At 57.8% G+C, this 22,291-nt stretch overlaps 1 protein-coding gene across 1 annotated transcript; it reads right to left on the bottom strand.

The window, feature by feature from the left end:
• Positions 1-13,613: 13,613 nt before the first annotated feature.
• On the bottom strand, positions 13,614-21,858 carry Crybb2 (crystallin beta B2). Its single transcript, XM_076864970.1, has 5 exons — positions 21,805-21,858; positions 19,295-19,413; positions 16,200-16,332; positions 14,995-15,137; positions 13,614-13,782 (listed from the first exon to the last, which is right to left on the bottom strand). The coding sequence occupies exons 1-5, from the start codon at positions 21,856-21,858 to the stop codon at positions 13,614-13,616; spliced, it is 618 nt and encodes a 205-aa protein (XP_076721085.1).
• Positions 21,859-22,291: the final 433 nt, after the last annotated feature.

Below are 22,291 nucleotides of genomic sequence, written 5' to 3'. Positions count from 1 at the left end.
CCACCCACCCACCCATCTGTTCACCCTTCGCTGGGCGCCCTCTCTGGCCCTGGCAGCCTGCCCCGAGTTCCCTGGTGAACAAGATCCGCGCAGGACCTGCCTTCCTGGAGAGCGTGGTCCGGGGCTGTCCAGGGGTGACAAAGTCCAGGAAGCCAGCGTGACTAGCGGGGTTGGAGGGCCGTCGGCTGCTCCCAGGCCAGAACCTGCGCACTGCTCTGCTGGGGCTGTGGCCAGCTCAGGCCTCGTCCTGCTCAAACCCCCGAGGTTGTTTCTCTTCATCCTGTTTCCCGCGGGCAGGGCTGGCAGTCGGATGGAGCTGGGACTGGAACCAGGTGTCCTTGGCTGAGGTGGCGCGACGGTGAGGAGGGCCCTGCGTCCAGGGCCTCTGCCCTCCTGCTCTGGGCTTCATGCGATGGCAGGGCCACCTCCTGCACCTGCTCTGGCTGACCAGCCAGGTGCCCAGGATGGAGAACAGGGAGCCCCTCTTCTCTGCCAGGCCCGGGCAGCGGGGCCTGCGGGGCCTCTCCGGCACCTGAGCCCCAGCCGTGTGGTCCTTCTTGGCGCAGCCGCAGGCGCCCAGAGAGGCCCCTGGGAGGGCAGCAGAGCTGTCCCCTGCAGACAGGGGTGGGCGGCCACCTGGAGCTCATCTAGAGCACGGGCAGGAGTCTGCCTTCGGGTGTCCTCGCCCCGTGGACTTGCTGTGTGACCAGGGAACGTCCCTGCCTCCCCGTGACCTGGCCCCAGTCTGCACACCTGCCGCCTGGCGACCGTCCATCAAACGCCCTCCTCTGGACGCTTCTGAAAGCTTGCGGGGGGCGAGGTTAGTGACCACCCCAGAAGCCGCTGGGCGTGGGTCGGGCATGACCAGGACATGAGGGGCCAGGCCCAGGCCGTGCAGGGCCTTGGACACCAGTGGGATTTGGGACCTTGGGCCAAGGGGGCTGGGAGCTGCTGGGTTCCCAGGGCCCAGATGCTCAGGAAATGGGCCCCGTGGACCCACTGGCTGGGCGGAGGGCTGCCCCGAGGGAGGTGAGCAGGACCCCGGAGCCCCAGAAACAAACAAGCCACGTTCATGATGGTGCCAGGAAGGGATTGTTGGAGCCGGGGCATTGGGTAGGAGGACACAGTCAATCGCTGTAACTAGAGCCTGGATGTCCCTTCTAGGGAGGGCGGTAATTCACCAACCCCTGTAACATTGATTGGCGCATCCTCTGGCCCTGGGCCCTAATCTGAAGTTAGAGCTCTGCCCAAAGCAGGCAGCAGAGAACCTGAGCTGAGAAAGGGGAATTGATGGTTTTCTGTGTTTGAACTACCCAGGGTTAGACCTTCAGGTATGGCTGGATCCAGGGACTCAAATGATCACTCCACACTCATCTTGATGTCCTCGGAACTGCCTCCACGTGTAAGTCCCTCTTTACCTACAAAACTGACAGATCTGCGTCTATGTCCTGTGTAGCATCCCAAGAGAAGCCCCGCACACACTGGGATCCAGCCACACCTAGGCCAGTCAGTGGCCAGGAAGACAGGATGCGCTCGTTGGCCCGGCTTGTTGCAGTCCGGTCCAGGGCTCCTGTCCTGGGGGGGAGGTGAATATCCTGAAAGCATGGAGGGCGGGTGTGGGGGAAGGCAAAACAGGGAGGGGACGCAGACCCACCTAGTAGGGAAGCGTGGAGGATCCAGCAGCTGGGGGACCTCAGTGGGTGGCCTGCTTCCCTGGGAGCGCACCAGGGACAAACATATCCTTCGTGTTGGGGAGTTGTTCCAGGTGGATGAGCTCTGAGGCGAGATGTGACGTCAGAGCCAAGGTGGAGGGGTGGCCGGGGGTCAGGAAGGCACAGGGGGCACGGGGAAGCTCAGTCACCAGGAGGCACCCCGGCCTCGGCATCGAGATGGCCCACGCCCCAGATGGGGGTGGAGATCTGGGGCTCTGCCCACCTCCTCCCCTGGGCTCTCTCCATTACCTGCCCAGGTACAGTGTCCCCTGTGGGTTTCAGGCTTCCTAAATGCAGGTCTGAGGCCAGTAGAAAGGTGTGGGTCTCCCCCCGTGGACTGCAGGATCCCCAGGGCCTTCACCGCAAATGTGGCAAAGTCCCATGAGCACAGAGATGCAGAACGCGAACCTGAGTCCCTGGATCAAGCCATACCTGAAGATCTACGGCCTACAGGGCAGGCTATATAACATGGCCTCTGGATAGCTGAGGGCTGCCACCCAGTCCCCAGCTCACCCCCCGCCACTTCTGGGGCAGCAGCCACGTTCCTGGGCCTCTCTCCAATCTGGGCGTCTCCTTTCCTCAACCTGTCCTCGTTGGACTCTGTGGTCTTTAACATCTGGTGTTTAGTTGTAGGTGGACACAGTGTCTTTATCTTATCTTTACGTGCGGCTGAGGCTCGAACCCAGGGCCTCCCGCACGGTAGCCAAGTGCTCTACCTCAGCCTCTGTGCTCTGACGGTGACGCGGTGGCCTGGCTTTCCTGGCCACTCTTGGTGCTTGCACGTTGTCCTGATTGGATTCTTCACGGTGTCACTTTGTCTCTGGAAGTGTCCTGGATCAGGTGATAAGGCACGGACACCCGTGCACGTCCCCGTGTCCTCGCCCCAGCCCACTGCGTCACTCATAGTGGCCCTGATGGTCCCAAGTGCTCTTAAAACTCTCACCCAGTGATGGGCCTCAGAGGAGGGAGGTGGCCTCAGACCCCGCCCAGGTCCCCAGCTGTGCACCCTCAGGCCAGGGAAGGGGCCCCTGCAGGGACTCCCCTGGGCCCCGCTCTGCTGCCCGCCCTCCGCCCTCCGTGTCCCGCCTGAGCTCGGCCCCACAATCAAGCCCCTGTCTTAAGGTGGCTCGCGGGAGCCCGTTTTTCCCACAGTAAAAAGAGGTGCACCTAAAATAGGCCAGGGCCTGGGCCTGGGGCCAAACCGGGATGAGAAAGTGGGTCAGGCAGGGGAGGACTCCTTGGGGATGGGCCAGACAGCGCCTGCCTTGGGTCCTCGCTCTGCACCTTGTGTAACCCTCTCACGGCCCCAGAGGTAAGTGCTGGTATTTATAGTTTATAAGGAGAAACACCAAGGCCCAGAGAGTCGGGCTGCGGGGCTCAGAGCCCAGTCCTCCAGGGCCAATTCTGCACTGGGGCACCAGGGCAGACTTCCAGGCCACAAAAAGGTGGCAGAGTCTCCGCCATCTGCCATCTGGAAACTCAGCCTGGCCTGGCCCGGGTTGGAGCTCCTTGACACAAACATGTCCTCAGTGTCCTTTACCAATTTTGGAGAGAGTTTAAGGCATAAGGAACAGATACAGAGCATCCTTTCAACTCAAATGCGCAAAAGCATGCAGGCTTCAGGCATAGCTGGATCCAGGTGCTCATGTGCTATTCTCCCACTCAGTTTTATTTCCTTTTTTCTTCTTCCTTCTGGGTAACACTTTCTCTCCGGGGCATAAAGAATGGTGACAGGAAGCACCAAGTCTCATCCCTAGGCTTGGAAAACAAGGCTGGATCACCAACCTCTAGGTCCCATGGGAAGGAGCAGAAACAAGGTCCCCTGGAGCAAAAGGTGCTGGAAGCCCAAACCAGCACACCCACATGGCTGGAAAGGCTGTCAGAGGGCCCCTGTTGGAGAGTCTCTAATGTGCTTTTTTTTGGGGGGGGGGTTACCAGGGATTAAACTCAGGGGACTTGACCCTGGAGCCCCGTCCCCAGCCCTATTCTGTATGAGACAGGGTCTCACTGAGCTGCTTAGGGCCTCACTGTTGCTGAGGCTGGCTTTGAACTCGTGATCCTCCTGCCTCAGCCTCCCGAGCCCCCAGGATGACAGGCGTGGGCCACCGCACCTTATGTGCTTCTCACCCTGCTTTCCCTGGGACAGCTCTGGCCTGGACCGCCCCCGGCATCCAACAGTCTGGGGGAGGTTAGAATCTATTACAGAAAATGTAAAAGGAAAGAGGCTACGTCCAGCTCCTGGACTCAAACCAGATGACGCAGCAGCAGGACAGAGTCTTGGGGTGGCTCAGTTCCCCACCTTGAGCGCATCCCACCATCATGCTGGACGGCTGGGAGGGCAGAGTCTCCCCGGGGCCAGAGGGTCCCTGCTGCTCCAGAGCCGCGGGGCCAACTCTCTGGTGAGGAGAAGACAAGAGGCGGGGGACGGAGGAGAAATGCCGGAGCCCCTGACCAGGCTGCTGGGGAGACTGGGGAGTGTCGGGGAAGGGCGGCTCCCCGCTGCCTCCAGGTGCTGTGCAAACCAAAGCTCTTATTTTCCCAGACTCCCTCTAAAATAGCATTTTTATCCACCAGAGATCTTGGTTGCCAGCAAAGTCCACCAACTCAAATGCATTTTAAACAACTGGGGGGAAAGCATCGATCCCATAACTTAAACGCTGCCGTGGTTGATGGCATGTGCCCACTTGTCTGAACCACGGATGCCCCGTGGTCAGATGGTATTCTGGGTTTGTCTGAGAAGGACTTTTGGGTAAGAGGAATGTTTGGATCAGTCGTTGAGTAAAGCAGATCAGCCTATCTAGCACGGGTGGGCCTTGTGCAATCAGTTGAAAGTCTGCTTTGAATAAAAAGGGCTGAGTGAGAGGGAAGTCCTGCCGCCTGCCTGCTTGAGCTGAGACACTGGCCTTCTCTGGTCTTTGAACTTGAATTGAACCCTCAGATCTTCTTGGGTCTTGAGCCCACAGGCTGAGCACGGGCCCTCAGCTCTCCTGATTTTCATGTGCCCACTTGGACCAGAACCAGCACATCACTGGCTCTGCTGAGTCTCCAGACTATTGACTGAAGCTCTTGGGGCTTCTCAACCTCCACCTTCTCAGGAGCCTCCGCGATCTGCATAAATACATGTATATATGCATCTGTCTGTATTTCTGTTTCTTTGGTGAATGCTTACTGATGCAGACCCCCAGGATAGACTCTGGATATGCTTCAGGTATGGCTGTATTCAGGAGCTGAAACAACATCACAAGGTTCCGTCATCTCTTGTCAGGTTTTGGATAAGATTTCTTCACAGGGTTCATGTGGTAGTTGACCCTGGCAACCCTGGCTCCTGACCTAAACTCACACTCTAACAAGCAAAAATGATATCCCTTTATCCAGCTCACTGGTCTCAGTAGGGTCACAATCACTGTGGCCCAGGGGCCATGCTACAATGGCAGGGAGTGACAAGACCTGTGGAGGAAGGGGGAGGAGTCCTGTGAAGCCTAGCTGAGAAGGCTACACGTGCAAGTCGGGGAGCCCTGTCACTCTGCCCAGCTGAGTGCTGAGTCGGAGCACGGGCCACATACAAGGCTCAGAGCCAGTGTGCCTGCCAGTTCTCCGCTACTATAACAAAACGCCTGAGACGATCAACTTAAAATTAGGAAAGGTTTACTTTGGCTTATGGTTTTGGAGGTTGGCCACCTGGCCTCTGGGCTGTGGGAGGCAGCCTCTCATGGCACAGGGACAGGCAGAGGAAGCCACTCACCTCAGGGCATCTGGGGAGCAGAAGAGAAGCAGGAAGGGCCGAGGCCCAAGTTCCCCTCAAGGGCATTCCCCAGTGACCTAACACCCTTCCATTCAGATCCACCTCATTTTGTTTTCTTTGTGTTTTTTATTTGTCTGTATCTGTTTTATATGTATTTTTGTGTGTGTGTCGTTTGTTTCTTTGTGTTGTTGTTGTTTTGTTTTGTTTTTGTTTGGGGTACTGAAGATAGACCCCAGGGGTGCTTCATAAACGGGCTACATCCCCAGGTCTGTTTGAGCTTATTTTGTTTTACTTTTGAGACAGGGTTTTGCTAAGTTGCTGAGGCTGGCCTCAAACTCGCAATCCTCCTGCCTCAGCCTCCGGAGTTGCGAGGATTACAGGCGTGGGTCACCATATCCAGCTGAGGCCTCGCCTTTTAAAGACTCCACCATCTTCCAAAAGTGCCACTAGCTGGGGCCCAGCTGTCAACACATGGCCTCTTGGGGATGTTGCAGACCCAAACTTTAGTGGCTAGTGAGCATCCCGGTCTGGATTCAAGCCAAGTGTGTCCCTGGGCCGTCAGCTTTGGCTCTATGTTGCCTGTCACTCCTAGTCACAAAGCCCGTCTTCCAACACCCTGGGCCCTGGTCTGCACACGCAGGGCCTTCAGCGCCCACCCTGGCCCCAGGACATAGTAGGGCTGCGGCCGGAGGCAGCCCTCAGCACCCGGCTCCCGGCAGCTCTTTTTAACACCCCACAGGGTCCTCTTCGGATCCCTCCTCCTGCCTCAGACCCAAGTGGCAGCTGAGTTCTCCAGGGAGCTGGCGCCGTCCCCGCACAGCTGTCCCCGTCCTCTGATGCATTTTCATTCCCTTCGAGAACTGCCCAATTGGGGCAGCTCAGGAACAGGTGTTCCCTAACAACTGCAGCTTACACAGGGTATTTTTGGCAAATTGTGGGGAGTTTGCTGCATCCTCAAGGAGAAGAAAAGCAAACGGCTCCTGTGAAGACTGGCGTGTTGTAATGGCCTTGGCAGCTGCAGGGTGACCGTCCTCCCGCTGTGCTGCCGCATATGAAGTGGCCTCAGAACATGGCAAAGTGAAACAATGCACACTTCTTTCCGCAGGGCTCCTGGGGGTCAGCAATGCAGGCGCAGCTCAGGGCCAGGCGGTTTTGATCCTGGGTCTCTGGCAAAGGTGTGGTGTCATCCGAAGGCTCTACTGGGGCTGGAGGAGCTACCTCCAGGCTGGCACCCTCGCAGCTGCTGCAGGAGACTGAGGTCCTCATGTGGTGTCTCCGTGGGGCCCCTTGAGTGTCCTCACAACATGGCGGCCACACCCCCAGAGCAGGAGCACAAGGAGGAGCCACAGGCCTTTTATGACCCCGACTTGGAAGCTACACTCCATCACCTGCCCCTGTTCCATGCACTAAGAGGGAGAGAGCGAGTCCAGCTCACGTGCAAGGGAAGGCGAGGCGGGCTCCAGCTAAGGAATCAGGGTGCGCACACCCTAACCCAGACAGGGAGACCCTAACCCAGAGCAGACGGCAGGACGCACCCTGACTCCCGTCCTTTGCCCTTCCTGTGCGGTCGCCCTGTTGAAGGGGTGGGGACGGCTCCCCACGTTGGACTTGGTCCTGTGACTTGCTCAGGTCCATAGACAGAGGCAGGAGCCCGTCTGGAGTCTGGGCCGGGAGAGGCTCTGTGGGTCCCCTCCTGCCTTCTCTCTCTGCCTGGGGTGAGAGAGGACCCCTCCGGGCCAGCCGCTCCAGGGGAGGAGAGGAGACATGGGGGGACTTGGTGAGAAGGGGTGGATTCAACAGAAACCCGATGGTGGAAATCCAGGAGGTCCCGTGAGGAAGTCGCACACCTGGGTTTGGCCACCCTCCTTGGGGGCAGCCCTGGCAGACTCTCAGGTGCCCCTACCCCTGCCAATCAGCACCCTCATGGGGACAGCGCCGGCTTTTGGTTTTAGGAAGTGGCTGCGCTCTGACCATCCGCTCTAGCCGGAGCCCACCCAGAGCCCCTGCGCCCCTGCCAACACCAGGAGCCACGGCAAGCATGGGCCCAGGGAGGGCGTCGGGGTCCCTATTTTGAAAGCCAGGATCTGGGTCTCCTAAGGTGCCTCCTGGCCTCCCGCAAGGCCAGCCCCAGAGAGGCCCAGAGGAGCACGGGACCCAGAGGGCACAGGCGAGGAGGGCGCCCAGGGGCGGAGGGCTGGGGAGCCGGGGCACAGGGCGGCCAGAGCCGCGATGCCCTTGGGCGGGACAGGCCCGTCCCCCCGCAGAGCTCCCTCCCTCCCTGACCCGGGCCGCTCCCGCCCTGCGCCTGGGGCTGAGGTGCGCCCTGTGCGGGACCTGCGCTGGGACCTGCGCGTCCCTGTCCTCAAGGGGCACAGCCCGTGGGGGAGGGACAGGTGAGCGATTGGAACTGCAGCGCGAGGAGGGGAGGGCGGGGGAGCCCTTCCGAGGGACAGAACCAGGGCTCCTACTCGGTGCCTGCGGGGAAGGAGGGCTTATCCGATATTTGGACCGTATTTTGGACACAGACCGACGCGGTTGGTTCTTCCTTATTTGCGGTTTGATGGAGAGGGCGACACGTACACCCGGCCCCTCGAGTGGTCAGCTTTAGTGAGCCTCGTTCTCCGCAGTTTCAGTGAAGGGACGTGGCGGAAGGTGGGGAAGGGAACGCGACCCTCGACGGCACCCAGCTGGCCCTGGAGGCTGCCTGCCCGCTCCCCGCCTGGTTAACGCGGACCCGTCCATCGCTGGACCCTCCCAGGCCCAGTTCCGCCTGGGAGCCCCGGGGTGGGCTGAGAACGTGGAGTCCAGTTCCCAGGTGCTGCTGGTCGCGGACCGCACACTGGGAACCTGGTCAGTTCCGAGGGGCGAGTGCGGTGGCCTGAAGTCCCCCTCTGTCCCCGCGGGATCAGAGCTCATCTGAAAGACAAATTGCTCCTCCGACACCTTGTGGTTTTCACTCACATTTTTCTTTGCCTTTTGATTGACACATGACCACTGTACATATTCATGAGGTGCCACCGCGTGACGCTTTGATTCGTGTATGCAGTTGGTCATGACCCATCCAGGGTCAATAGCATATCTGCCACCTTGACCGCTTATCCTTTCTCAGTGAGGATTCCATTCAGAACCCTCTCTGCCAGCTGTTTAGAGATGCATAAGGTGTCACCGATGAGGATATTCACCCCACTGCGCCACAAAACACCAGAGCTTCCTCCTATCTCCAGCCATCTCCCTCATCCTACTCTCAACTTCTATGAGATCAACCGTTTTGCATTCCCCGATGAGTGAGATCATGCAACATCTGTCTTTCGGTACCTGATTTATTTCACTTTTCATTCTGTCCTCCTGGTCCATCCAAGCTGCTGCAAATGACAGGATTCCATCCTTTGAATGGCTGCATAGTATTCCATTTGGGTACATGCAACACATTTGCTTTATTCACTGATGGACATTTAGGGTGATTCCATTTCCTGACTCTTGTGGATAGTACTGCAGTAAATACAGGAGTGCTGGTGTGTCTTCATAGGCCCACCTCACTTTCTCTGGGCTGCATACAGTAGTGCAATTTCCGGACTGTTCAGTATTTGTGTTGTAGATGTTTAAGGAACCTCCACACTATGCTCCTTAATCCTCCCACTTTTTTTAAGCCCCTCCTGAGCCCACAGCTCACTGGGCCGCCCCTGCTCTCTTGATTTGATGCTTTATTTTTATTTTGGCCACAGATAGAACCCAAAAGCAAGAGAAGCATTGTTTATCGAGTCCTTAGACTCACTCAATAGAATGGGTTTGTTTGCCTGGAGCCCTTGAATACAGTCCTGAGGCAAGGAAGAGACCTGAGCAGGGCCAGCTGCTCATGACCACGTCCACCTCCCAGAGGACTCCTTGGTGGGCGGGGAATTCTCCCCGGGGAATGCCCCTCTGGAGTGAGAGGGGGTGGTGCATAGCTCACTCCCAGGATTTGTGATTGCAACAAACAATCAACAACAACCGCCCCCCCCCAAAAAAAACACCTAATTTCCTGGAAATGCAAAAAAAAAAAAAACCAGAAAAGTTGTCCAAAGTCCTCACAATACGAATTTAACCATTGTTAATCACTTGGCATATTTTCCCTACATATATGCTTTTTAAAATTGTACAGACAGCTCATCTATCCACATAATTACCCTTTTGTGTGAAGAAGAAGTTACAGCAGCAGCTTTGACAAATGTTTCCGGGAAAGGAAAGCGACAGGTTCACCTAGAGCATCACGCATCATCTGTAGGGATGACAGGCTGAGGCCCAATCCAGCCCGCCGCTTGCTGTGGCGCGCACACGGGGAGTGGGCCTTACGGTGTTAGTGGGGGAGGGGGGAGGAGAATAATTCTTTGTGATCAGCGAAAATGAAATTCAAATGTCAGGGTTCATAAAACTTCCTACAAACCCAGCCTCACCCACTCATTCTCATACGCCTCCCGCTTTCACTTCCCAGGGGCCCCCGCCACCCGATGGCCCCTCTGAGGATCAGCTACTTACTCCCCTGCAGTAAGAAGTTGGCTGGCTCCCCAAGGTGGGGCCCAGGGCCAGGTTATCAACATCCCATGAGATAAGTGCAGGAACTGAGAGGAAGTCCTCACAACGTGGAAATGTCTACTGGATTAAAAAAAAAAAAACAAAAAAAACTGGGTATGGTCCTTTGACTTCATTTTAATAATGATTTTCAATCTCATTTTTGCTCCATGAGGGATTAGAAATGTGAAATAAAACAACTACTCCTTTACTATTAGTGTGTGTGTGTGGGTGTGTGGGTGTGCGCGCACACTGTGATACTGGGGACCAAACCCAGGCCTTGTACACATAACCCCAGCCCCAGCCCTTTTTATTTTTTGAGACCGTGTCTTGCTAACTTGATGAGGCTGGCCTCAAACTTTCAATCCTCCTGCCTCAGCCTCCAGAGTTGCTGGGATGACAGGTGTGCACCACGACATCCAGCCATTTTGGTGGTGGGGGCATGGTCACATTATTACATGCAGGTTGTGGACTTGCCCCCCCTCTGATGGACATGCAAGGTCAATTCCAGACCCTGCTGCCCGGGGCCTCCTGAACCCCTCTTCTGGTGTAGCCATGGCAGAATTCTCCAGGAGACATCCAGCATGGGAAGAGCCGGGTCCCCAGATCCCTGCCTCTTCTCAGCATCACCAGGTTTTCTCAAGCTCTTGGCACAAAGCCCTGGTGCCAGCCTACGCCACCCCCCTGTGCCCCAAGCTCCGGGCCCCAGTCATTGCAAACACTTAGTCTTGGCTGAAGTCTTAGTTTGGGTTTGAAGCCCCCAGCTTCGAGCCTGGACCAGACTTGGACACTGGGAGCTCAACAGCTTGTCAGGAGCTGTCATCCCCCCTCCCCCCACCCGGCCCCAAATTAGCCTCCATTTCACCTGCCTACCCCCTGAGCTGGCCTGGCCTAGGGGCGCTTCCTGGACCCCGAGTTTCATAAGGCATCCCTCCAGGTCCTCACGCAGCCTGGCTGCCTGGTTCTGCAGCTCAGCATCCTCACTACCGCCTCCTCACAGCCGTGTCCACCACAAGGACAAATGGATGGCGCAAGGCTGACACCTGGTGGCCGCAGGAGGAATAGCTCCTTGAGGGAGCCCAGGGCTCAGTCCACCCTCTCTGCCCTAGAGAACCTGTCACCCCGGAGCCGTGGGACACAGCACGTTTTCCTGCCTAGTCACCTCTGTTCCCTTTTTTGATATTGTCGGTCCCCAAGAGTCACCTGGGAAATTCCAACTCTCCTTGCAAACACCCCACATCTGTGGGAGGTCTACCTTGACTGGTCCACCCTGCCTTCTCTTGTTCTCTCTTCTCACACCAGCGTATGAGGTTGCTGGCGCTGCTATAACAAAGATTCACGAAGCCAGAGGCTTATAAATCACAAAGGTATTGCCTCACAACCCAAGAAGCCCAGGGGGAAGACGTGGGTGTGGTTGGTTCTTCTTGGGGCTGGGAGGGGAAGCTGTTCCACGCCTCCCTCCCAGGTCCTGGTGGCCTGTGGCACTTGACACCCCGCAGCCTGTAGAGGCATCTCCCTACTGTCATCTTCACGCTTTTCTCCTTGTGTGTACAGCTACAGATTTCTGCTTTGGGTAAGGACACGGCTTATCTTGGGTCAGAGGTCCACCCTTCTCCTAGCATGACCTCAAGTTAATTAGGCTAATTACACCTGCAGCCACCCAATGTCCACGCATTCTGAGGTACTAGGGTTAGGATGAGACATGAACTTGTGGAGCACATAATTCAACTCATAGTCTATATCACCGTGATTCTATGAAGGTGTGGCCTGGTGAAATCTTTAGCATGTGGGGATTAGCAGAAAGTAATTAGGTCATTGGGGGCATCACCTGTGGAAGAGATGAACGCAGAGTCGGGTAATTCTTTCCAGGGTGGGCTGAGCCACCCACATGTTTGGCCCTTCTACCTGGAGCCAGCTCCCTCCCCAATCCTCCCTCACGTTGTGATACAAAATCAAAAGGATCCCTGTGAACAGGTGGGGCCACTCGATCTTGGACTGGACTTTTGGTTTATTTATGATCTCAATAAACCTCTTTCCTTTATAAAGTACCTAGCCTCAGGTATTTTGTTACAGCAAGAGAAAATAGATTAACACACCACCTTCATGATCACCATTTTAACTGTTTTAAATTATTCAACAAGGTTTTCTATATTTTTTTTCCCCAAACTCAAGGGGATTCTTCTAAATGGAAATTTAAAGGGGCAAGAGTGTCCAAACACTCTTGAAGAAAACTGATGATTTAGGGAAACATAAGACTTCTTGTTTAGAAATAGCTAGTCATTAAAACAACATGGTGGGCTGGGGCTGGGGCTCAGTGCCAGAGAGCTTGCCTCACACGTGTGAGGCACTGGATTCAATCCTCAGCACCAGATAAAAATAAATAAAGTTATTTTAAAAATATGGTAAGAATACAGAGATACATATAGGTGGAAGGAACAGAAAAGACAGCCCCCAAATAAGCCCCCTGCCTACATGAAAATTTAATAATTGATAGAGGTGACATTGTATTGCCGTGGGGAACTTGGACCCTTCACGTATTATTGTAGGACAACAGTTGTCCAAAGTGAAAAAGAGAAGTTGAATCCCTCAGAAGACTCTGCTCAAAACCACCTCCAGCAGGATCAAGAACCTAAACGTGAAGAGCAAAACTTTAAAACATTTAGGGGAAAAAGATATTGGAGAATATGTTCGTGACCTGGGGTGAGAAAGAACTTCTCAGAGGAGCTGTGGATGTAGCGCTTGGCTACATTAAAATTTAAAAAGACATCACACAGGCCCCAGGGAAAGCTGGGGCTTTGCACTATTCATAACCAACACAGGAGGAGTCTGCCAGAGCCGCCTGGCCTCCCCTCCCCTCCAGGGCCACCCTTGCCAGGGGGCTGTGCTGGGCCTGTTCCCCCTGAGGAGCCCCCTGACCCCCAGGCCCTGCAGAACAGCCGCAGGCCAGGCCTGTCGGGCGCAGCCCACGCCTCATTGCCATGATGCTGCTCGCCACTCTGTGCCTGGCCACTGGCAGGGTGACACTGAACCATCAGACCCAGGAAGGCACAAACATGCAGCTGTCACATGCCCCCAGGACAGGGTGGCCTTGCAGGGCTCTGGGCTCCGCTGCAGTTGGGAAACAACCCCCGCCCAGGACCGCAGGGGTAAGGATGTCATGGGAGAAGGCGGATGTGGCTGGTTTTAAGGGATGGGGCATCCCTCACGTGCTCCTGAGAGTGACTGTGCTCAGCCTTCGCATGAGAGAGAGCCCAGGTGCCCGCTTAGGAGGCAACGGAGTTGTCAATCAGGTGGAGAGACACAGGCTCAGAGAGGTCGGACAGTGGGTTTGAGGTCACACAGCTAAGTAGCTGCAGAGCTGGAAGGTTCCAGGAGGGGTTGCTGCTACCCTGCCCAACCACTTGCCGATTCTCTCTCTGACACACACATGCACGCACACGCACACGCACACACATGCACACCCATGCACACACCCACGCGCACACCGCCCAGGCCCGCTGTGGATGAAGGACCCGCACACAGTTGCAAGGCACACTTTATTCACTCGCTGGGGGGTCTGGAGGGTCCTGGGCAGCCGCCCGGGCCCCTGGGGAGGAGGGCGGGGCCTCGGGGCTCTAGTTGGAGGGGTGGAAGGCGCCACGTTGGTGCCACTGCATGTCGCGGATGCGGCGCACGGACTGCACCTGGGGGTGGGGAGCCCCGAAGTCGCTGCTGTCCTTGTAGTCGCCCTTCTCCAGCAGGTACTGCAGCCCGCGGTAGCCGGGGTACTGGTAGCCGACCCACCTGCAGGGCCGGAGGGGAGAGAAAGAGAGACCTTCAGCCCCCAGGAGAGGGCGCCTGCCTTCCCGGAGCTGGCAGGACTCGGCACTCCCCCGCCCCCCCCCCCCCAGGGTGGCCTTCTACTTCCTTCCTGCTTTTTTCTTTCTTTGGGGGGATGACGGTACCAGGGATTGAACTCAGGGGCCCTCACCCACCGAGCCCCACCGCAGCCCTGTTCTGCATTTTATTTGGAGACAGGGTCTCACTGAGTTGCTTAGGGCATGGCTGAGGCTGGCTTTGAACTCAGTCCTCCTTCCCCAGCCTCCAGAGCCATGGGAATGACCGGTGAGCACTACTGCGCCCGGCCCCCTTCCTGCTCTCCATGGGCAGCTCCCTCCCTCCCAATATGAGTCTTAGCTGAAGGCCTGACACAGGGTCAGAGCAAGGAGGGTCATAAGCTCCCAGAAGATCTGACTAGGACAGGTCCCCAGGGGCCCCCCAATCCAGCCACTGCTCAGGGCCTTTGCCATTCAGGGGTCACTGACTCTTTTAAGCACCTAATGCAAATGACAATCTTGTCCTCAGGGGACATCGCAGAGCCCTGGCCCACAAGGACCTGCCCAGCCAGTCTCTTGACACCTCCAGCTCCGCCCACCCGCCTCGTGCCCCTGTGCCCTGCACTGAGGCCACCAGGGCCTTCATGGATCAAGAACTCCCCGGAAGGCTCCGCAGGCTGTGCGCAGGCTGGTCTCTGCGGGGAGCTTCCTCTCCCTCGAGGGAGAGGCTGAGGTTTGTGGGGCACCTCAAACCAGCCCCCCCTGGAGGGTCACCTGCACCGGGCAGCTGCCAGGCCTCCTCCTGACGCTGCCCGTGGGAGCCCGGGCCTGAGTGGACGTACGTGGGAATCCACGTGTGCAGGAGCCGGGGACTTTGCACAGTATTTAGGGAACTTGAAGAACCCCAAGAAGCCAGTAGGTGTCGCCAAACAGGCTGTGTAAGGCCAGGCCGGGGTGGGGGAGTGGGGGGTGGGGGGCCCTCATGTCATTTGCATAGAGCCCGCCCACATCCTCCCTTGGTTGCTGCAGTACCGGGGATGGCCCCAGGGGGCGCGCGCCGCCCAGCCACACCCCAGCCCTTGTTCCTGGAGACAGGGTCCTGCCGCGCCCCCAGGCTGGTCTCCAAGACTGGGGACCCCAGAGGCGGTGCCCGGGGCGAGGGGGCTGGGGCTGCACTCACGTGCCGCTCTGCACCCGCACCGACGACACCTTCTCCTGGTAGCCGTGGGCGTGGAAGCTGGGCACGTCGTCATCTATGATCTCCATCTTCTTCCCCGTGAAGTTGGGGTTCTCGTAGAGGATGATCTTGTGCTCCTGGCTGTCCTGTGGCGGGGCAGGGAAAGCCACTGTGGGGGGCAGCCCTCCCCCACCCCACACCCCAGCACGCTGCACCCAGACCCTCTGCTCCACAGACCCACCCAGTGAGGGTCTGTGACAGCGCCGAGGACCGTGAGTCTGTGGAGTCCCTCCTGAGCCGTGGGCTCCCAGACGTCACACTTGGGGGGATATTTGATTCTGAAACGTGGTTTTCCCTCCCACAAACTGGGCTTTCTCATTCTTAAAGTGCAGCCGTGTCTTATTCACCCCCCAGGTACACAGCACAGCCCCCCCTCCTGTCTCTTCCCCTGCCCCAGCTCCTGCGTTTTTCTTAGTTGTCTCACTGAATCCTTTAAGCAAGTCTTATGCCACTTGGCAGATGAGAAGACTGAGGCACAGAGAGGTCAAGTGACTTGCCCAGGGTCACACAGGTGGGAAGAGGAGAGCCCACATATGACCCCAGGTCTGTAGAAGGCCAAGTCCAGTCTTCTCCCAGTCTTCCACCACACTGTGGGAGGACACAGTCCGGGCTTGGAAGTTCTGGGGAGTTGAGTGCTTGAGCAGTGGTAGGTCCTTTCCCCTCCCCAAGAGTTTATCCACTAGTGAGAACCAGGCTCAGAGAAGTACAGACAGCTGTCATGGGCACGAGTCTTGATTAAGAGCTGAACCACCTTTTTCTCCCCTCAGCACAGAATTTCTTTTAAATTCAAGACGGTGACCATTTATTGAGCAATTACTTAGTAACAGGATCGGGCAACTCTAGGGAGCACCATCCACCTAGGATAGAATGTGAGCAGTGTCCCCTGGAGCATTCTGTCGCCTTGTGGTTACAGAATGTGACAGGCTCAGGCCGAGCTCCTGGGAATCTCAGGACCACAGATACTAAGAGCCCCAGGTCCAGAGGAGGAGCCCGAGGCTCAGGGAGGCGGAAGGACTCTGCAAGGTCACAAGCCAGGCGGTTCCCTGCCAGTCAGATGGGGTGCAGAGCCAACAGCAAAGGCTCCTCCGGGTCCCGCACCTGTGGCTCCACGTGGCCGAGGGGACAGAGTGGTGGGGCAGGGCACTCACCACTTTGATGGGCCGCAGGGAGCTGAGGGAGTCTGTCCTGCGGCTGCTGGTCCAGGAGTCCCATCGGGGGTACTCGCCCTTCTCGAACACAAACTGCTCGCCCTTGCAGTTGGCCTGCTCGTAGCCCACCCAGCTGCCGCAGAGACAGGGACAGTCAGTCCAGCCCAGCGCCCCGCAGGACCCGCCCCTGGGCCCGCCCCCGGCAGCGTGGCCACCTGGCCACGCGCCTTCAGCCAGGGACACAGTGACAGACGAAGCAGGTCCAAGGGACCCCCCACACCAAATGCCAGGGCCACCGGGTGCTCCAAGGCTCAGAGCTACTGTCCAAGCAAACAAAACCAACAGCCGACGGATGGCATCAATAAGGCCACCACCGCGGGTTTGCAGCTGTCCCTGCAATGTCACCGCAGGGGGCGCTGGGAGGACAGGAGCACCCTCCACCTTCTCCGCTGAGCTCCCTCTCGGGGCCACCCTGGGCCTCCCCCTGGGAGCAACAGGGACTCTTTTGTCCCCGCGAGTCTCTTGCCTCTTCCTGGACACAGGGTCTCTGAGATCCGTCCCCCTGGGCCTGCGTCCCCCCTGGGGGATGCCAGCTCCCCCCAGGTGCCCAGACCCGGGTGCTCAAGGCCCTTCCTTAAAAAGGCGTGTGAGCCACCTGCTGCTCCTGGGGACCTCACATCCCCTCCAGGTAGGTGGCTTGTCCCTGTCACCTGCTGAGGCTTTGCAGATGGCCATCTCACTGTTCTCTGGAGGGAGGGGGAGGAGGAGAACCCGCCTCCTGTCCAGGACGGGGACAATCTCGTTCCTGAAATGTCCCATCCTGTGGGTGCCAAGTGGCCACGAGGGACGTCAGGGGAAGGAGCCTCTCTGGGGGGGCTGACGGGAGAGGGTCTGCCTCGGGCAGGGAGCGCCCTGGGGCCACCCAGTGCCAACCCTGCCTCAGGCGCACGGTGGCCTTGGGGACAGGAGGTTGAGCTCAGCGTCCCTGGAGAGACCAGCCGTCTGCGTGGGCAGGGGACCCAGAAAGTGGCAGTCAAGAGCTCACAGCTGACGCCCGAGGACCCCATCACAAGAAGAGACGACTTCCACATGTGGCACCAGGGCGGGTGACATCCACGTGGCCCGTCCGACCACAGGATGGTAAAGCCACCAGGGTCACGCCGTAGGACCCCAGTCTCCGCCTCAGCTGGGCCACGTGGTGGCGGGAAGCAGGTCCCGGGCTCCACCCGGTGTCAGCAGGCTGGCTGGGGGGCCAGGAGTCTGCGTGGAAGTGGCCACAGGACACCACACAGAAGCCCTCCGTGACCCAGACGAGTCCCCACTACTTTATGACCTCGTGGGCTACAAAACTCCAAGTACATCACCGAGCCGTTCTGATTCTTTCAAAAACCATTAAATATAACGCAGAGAAAAATCTAGATTTAGAGCCCAATCTTTTTTTCAGGGAGGGGGGGTACCAGGGACTGAACTTGGGGGCCCTCGATCCCTGAGCCCCATCCCCAGCCCTATTTTTAAAATTTTATTTAGAGACAGGGTCTCACTGAGTGGCTTGGGGCCTTGCTAGGTAGCTGAGGCTGGTCTTGAACCCAAGATCCTCCTGCCTCAGCCTCCCGAGCAGCCAGGATGACAGGCGTGTGCCACCGCGCCCAGTTAGACCCAAATCTTAACAATGGTTACTTCTGAGTGGTCGGGCTAAAGCCATCTATCTTCCTTCCTTCCTTCCTTCCTTCCTTCCTTCCTTCCTTCCTTCCTTCCTTTCTTTCTTCTTCTTTTCCTTCTTCCTCTCCTCCTCCTCCTCCTCCTTCTTTTAATCTAAACACTTGTTCTTATTTATTTAATTTTTTTGGTGCTGCTGGGGTTGTGTGCCAGGCAAGTTCTCTATCACCAAGCCACACGCTCAGCCCCTATATTCTTAATTTAAGGTAATAGCACTTTAAACAATAAACAAAATTTAAAACTCAAAATGTATACATCTATATTTTTAAATTAAAAGTGTAAAATAGGTGGGCAGGGCTGGGGACAGCACTCAGTGGAAGAGTGTTTGCCTAGTGTCTTAAAACCCTGGGTATCATCTCCAGCACTGCCAAAACTATCCACCCACCAAACTCAAAAACCTGGGTTAAAATATGCTCCGGAAATTCTATCATCAAAATGTTAAAAGAATATCCCAGAGGCTCAGGAGGCTGAGGCAGGAGGATCGTGAGTTCAAGGCCAGCCTCAGCAAAAGCCAGGCCCTAAGCAACTCAGTGAGACCCTGTCTCTAAATAAAATTCAAAATAGGGCTGGGATGGGGCTCAGTGGTCGGGTGCCCTGGGTTCAACCCCTGGTGTATGATTTTATATATATCAAAAGGTAATTGAAAATCCCACGTGCAGTTCCAGTGGCCTGGACTTCAGTTATCTGGAAGGTGTGCAACAGATTCCCTGGGTGTGCCAGATAATGGAGGCTCGGCAGGGCTGTTGCGTGGGCCACCTTCTCCACGTCTTCAGATGCAGACACAGGCAGGGCCATGGCACCAGCAAAATTCCCCGAGCATCCTGAAGTGTGGGGTGGTCCCCGCAGGACACTGAGCCACTCCAGACTCCAACCTGTTGCATGGGGGTCACTGGTGATCCCCCGAATCCTGAGGCTCTTACAGAGAGGGAGTGGCCAGGAGCCGTGGGAGAGACCCGTGCCACCTGCCGGCTTGCACAGGACTGTGCTCATCTACACGACAAGGGGACGGTCCATCTGCCAATCACCCCCTCTTTCTCAAGTAAAGATGTGGCCCCCAAATAGGCCAGCAAATCGGCAGCTCTTAAAAGGTCTGTGTCCCTGCCTTGAAGAGGTGGCTGTCATCTGTGCCCAGCCCTGCCCTGAGCTCTCTCCTCCCATCCTCGTCCTACCCAGGAGGAAAGGGAGGCTCAGAGAGGGAAGCTCCTGGTCAGAGGTCACACAGCCCAGAGGTGGTGGAATCGGGATTTGAACTCAGCTCCAAAGCACAAGTTCTCCCACTGGGCTGCCAGACCCCGCATCTTAAGGGCACAGAGAGGACAGACCCCCAACCCCACAGCCCGATTGCTTCACCCTGGCAGCCCGACCACGCGGATACGTACGGTCCAGCCTGCACCAGGACAGAGCCCGCCTTCTCCACGCCCGTCTCCTTCAGGTTGGGGCAGGGTCCGCTGAGCTCGTGGGAGTGGCCCTGGAAGTTCTCCTGCTCAAAGATGATGATCTGCAGCAGCAAGAGTCGGGTCAGAGCCTCCGAGGAGGCTGGAGGGTCGACCCTCAGGGCCAGGAGGCCTCAGTCTGCCCTCGGGGTGCACACGGCCAGCCTGCACTGGGGGCATGGGAGGGGACAGCCGTGCTGCCCTCCCTGTGTGCAGTACTGGGGACGGATCCAGGGCCTCTGGAGAGCTGGGCGGGCGCCCCCCGGCCCTTCACGGTCGTGGGAACCGAGGCGCAGCCCCGAGCCCCCGGTGGGCAGCAGCAGAGCTGACCGGGCGCCCAGGCTGGTTGGGCAGCTGGAAGGGAAGCAGCAGCTTGCAAATCTACCCCGCACACCAGGCCCCTGTGACCCTGAGCCCTGGGGACGGTCCCAGACAGGCCAGCGCTTAGTGACTCCTCCCACTCCAGAGCTGGACCAGCACCACCAGATGTCCCTGGTCTCCATGGAAACCACGGAACCACGCCCACCTGGGCCCCTCCTCGGAGCCTCGGCCTCAGGGGCCTCCCGGGGCCCGACCTCCCCTCGCCTCACCTGGTCCTCTCCCTGCCCAGGGAAGGGGCCTCGCGGGGTCCCCATCAGAGAAGCCGAAGCTCTGCAAAGTACAAGACCCCTACCCCCACCCCCACCCGGACCCCACCGAGCACCAACTGGGAGGCCGCCTCAGCGAGAGCTTGGGAACCGTGCGCTCCAGCCACCATTCCGGGGGGGGGGGGGGGGGGGGGGGGGGGGGGGGGGGGACAGCTCCCAGCGGCAGAATCCACAAGGTCAGCACTGGCAGGGGACACAGGCCTCCGGCTCCCAGGCAGGGGATTAGCCAGATAAAGGCCAGCCAGCGGGGCTCAGAGACAAATTCCATGGGATCAATTCAGCCTTTAGAGTCACTGACCCAGCTAGACCCCGGGGGCAGGAAACATGGGTTGTGCTGTGCAAACCTAGGGAGCAACTGGATGTCTCTGGGCCTCGGTTGTCTTGCCTGTGAAATGGGAGGTCAGGCCTGTTTTGTACGGGTGCTGGGAAGGATCAAGAGTGTGGAAGTCAGGGGCTGGTTTCTCATGACCTGGCCGGAGAGCAGGCACTTGGGAAGGAGGGTCCGGTGAGGAAGGCAGACCCTCCAGGCATTTGAAAAGCCTCAGAGAGCCCAGTCCACCCCTATCAGTGTTCACTGTTGTCGCTCATAAATAAAATGGAGGCTAAAATGTTCCACGTTATCTGATTCTTTAAAGCTGCCCTGCTGAATGGAACAGCCATCAGCTCCACATCTGCAGTGTGTCTGAGTGAGGATAGTGCTCTAAGTATAAAATACACACTTGATTTTGAATGGGGAACAAAGAACCTAAAATACCTCCCTAAGGAGTCTTCTCTTGATTATTCACTAAAATGCTCATTTTCTTATACATTAGGTTTAATACAACATAAGATGAATATGAGTTTTCAGCTTTGTAAGTGTGGCAACTAGAACATTTTTGTTACCTGGGCGGCTCACAGTGCACATCAGTTGGACGGGGGATGCTTTAAGCCCAACCTTCTGCTGTTTGCCAGAGTCACCAAGCTCGTTCTTGACCTCAGGGCCTTTGCATATGCTGTTCCCACTGCCTGGGCGTTCTGACTGACCCCAGCTCCAAGTTTTCACATGGCTACTCCCTCGCTTGACCCAAGGTTCTGCTCAAAGGTCGCCTTCTCAGAAAGACCCTCCCTGAGCTCCTCTGTGGACACGGCCATTCCCCGTCCTCCCTGGCTCTCAGGGACCCTGCACCCTGCTCTGTGATTTACTGCACAGTTACCATTACTCTATGGTGTATATCCAGCTGCTTGCTTAGGGTCTGTCTTTCCTCTAGAAAGGGTGGCTTGGAAGGGGACAAATGAGCAGGAGGGTGTCAGGGGGGCAGTTTTGCATGGACTCCACGCCAGGACTCCTAGAGCAGAAGGAAACCCGGGAGAGGCCGGGAGGGTGGAGGTTGATAGAGTGTGAAGCTGGGTGGGGAGGCGAGCCTCTACCACTGGAATAAGACCCCAGGGACCCCACCAGAGTGAAGCTGAGGTCCTCACGGGCACCGTGGGCCAGGAGTTAGGCTGAGCCTGGCTGCTCTTCCCATTTTAGAGGGAACTGAGGCTCAGAGAAGTTGAGCAACTGGCCTGAGTCACACAGCAGGCGTGGAGCTGGAAGCCACCCCGCACCTCTCAACCAAGAGCCGCTTCTCTGATAGGCGGAGGTCCACCTCAGCCTTGGGGAGTCCTGGGGGCAAAATAGGGTGCACAGCAGCCGAGGAGTGGAGGTGTCAGCCTGCACAGCTGCGTCAAGGCCCGCGTGCCCTGGGCTGGGACGGGGCCTCGGGTCGGTGGAGACGGGGGAGGGGAGGAGGGAGGTTGGTCTGCCCTCCCCCCGAGACAGGCACCCACCTTGGGGTTGAGGGGCTGCGGCTTGCCCGCCTGGGTCTGGTGGTCTGAAGCCATCGTGGACTGTCCCGCGCAGGAATGACCTGGAAGACACCGGGAAGCCACCGTGAGGATGTCACCGGCCCCGGCTTCCTCCTCCTGGGGACCCGCAGGGGTCTTGGGGTGTCCGGGGTGGCGGCTCAGACCCCACCGCCAGCCTGGATTCTTTGTGTCCGGCTCGGGGTGCTGTGGGAGAGGAGGCTCCCTGGGGACACACTGGGACCCGAGGTGAGGCCCCTGGAGGGCAGGGCACAGCTCCGGTGGGTCCCCAAGGCGGGAGGCTCGGCTGTCACCGCCACCTCTGCGCAAAACCAGACTCTCGCCCCCCGTGCTTGGCCACCCTGGGGCTCAGGAGGTCCCCCATCTCCTGACCCCTGGTCCCCGGCTCCTGGGCTCTTCCCCGCTTCCCAGCACCCGGGACGTCCCCTGGGCCATTGACCTTGGTCCCCAC

This window comes from Callospermophilus lateralis, chromosome 1 (assembly GCF_048772815.1).
Source record: "Callospermophilus lateralis isolate mCalLat2 chromosome 1, mCalLat2.hap1, whole genome shotgun sequence".
Lineage (NCBI taxonomy): Eukaryota > Metazoa > Chordata > Mammalia > Rodentia > Sciuridae > Callospermophilus > Callospermophilus lateralis.
The sequence above is the reverse complement of the archived record's forward strand: the minus strand, read 5'-3'. Positions and strand labels throughout refer to the sequence as shown.

Coding starts and splice junctions, on each gene's coding strand:
- Crybb2 (XM_076864970.1), bottom strand. CDS start 21,858: ATGGCTTCAGACCACCAGACCCAGGCGGGCAAGCCGCAGCCCCTCAAC. Junction 19,414..21,804: donor CGCAGCCCCTCAACCCCAAG/GTGGGTGCCTGT, acceptor TTGCTGCTGCAG/ATCATCATCTTTGAGCAGGA. Junction 15,138..16,199: donor CCCTGCGGCCCATCAAAGTG/GTGAGTGCCCTG, acceptor GCCCCGCCACAG/GACAGCCAGGAGCACAAGAT.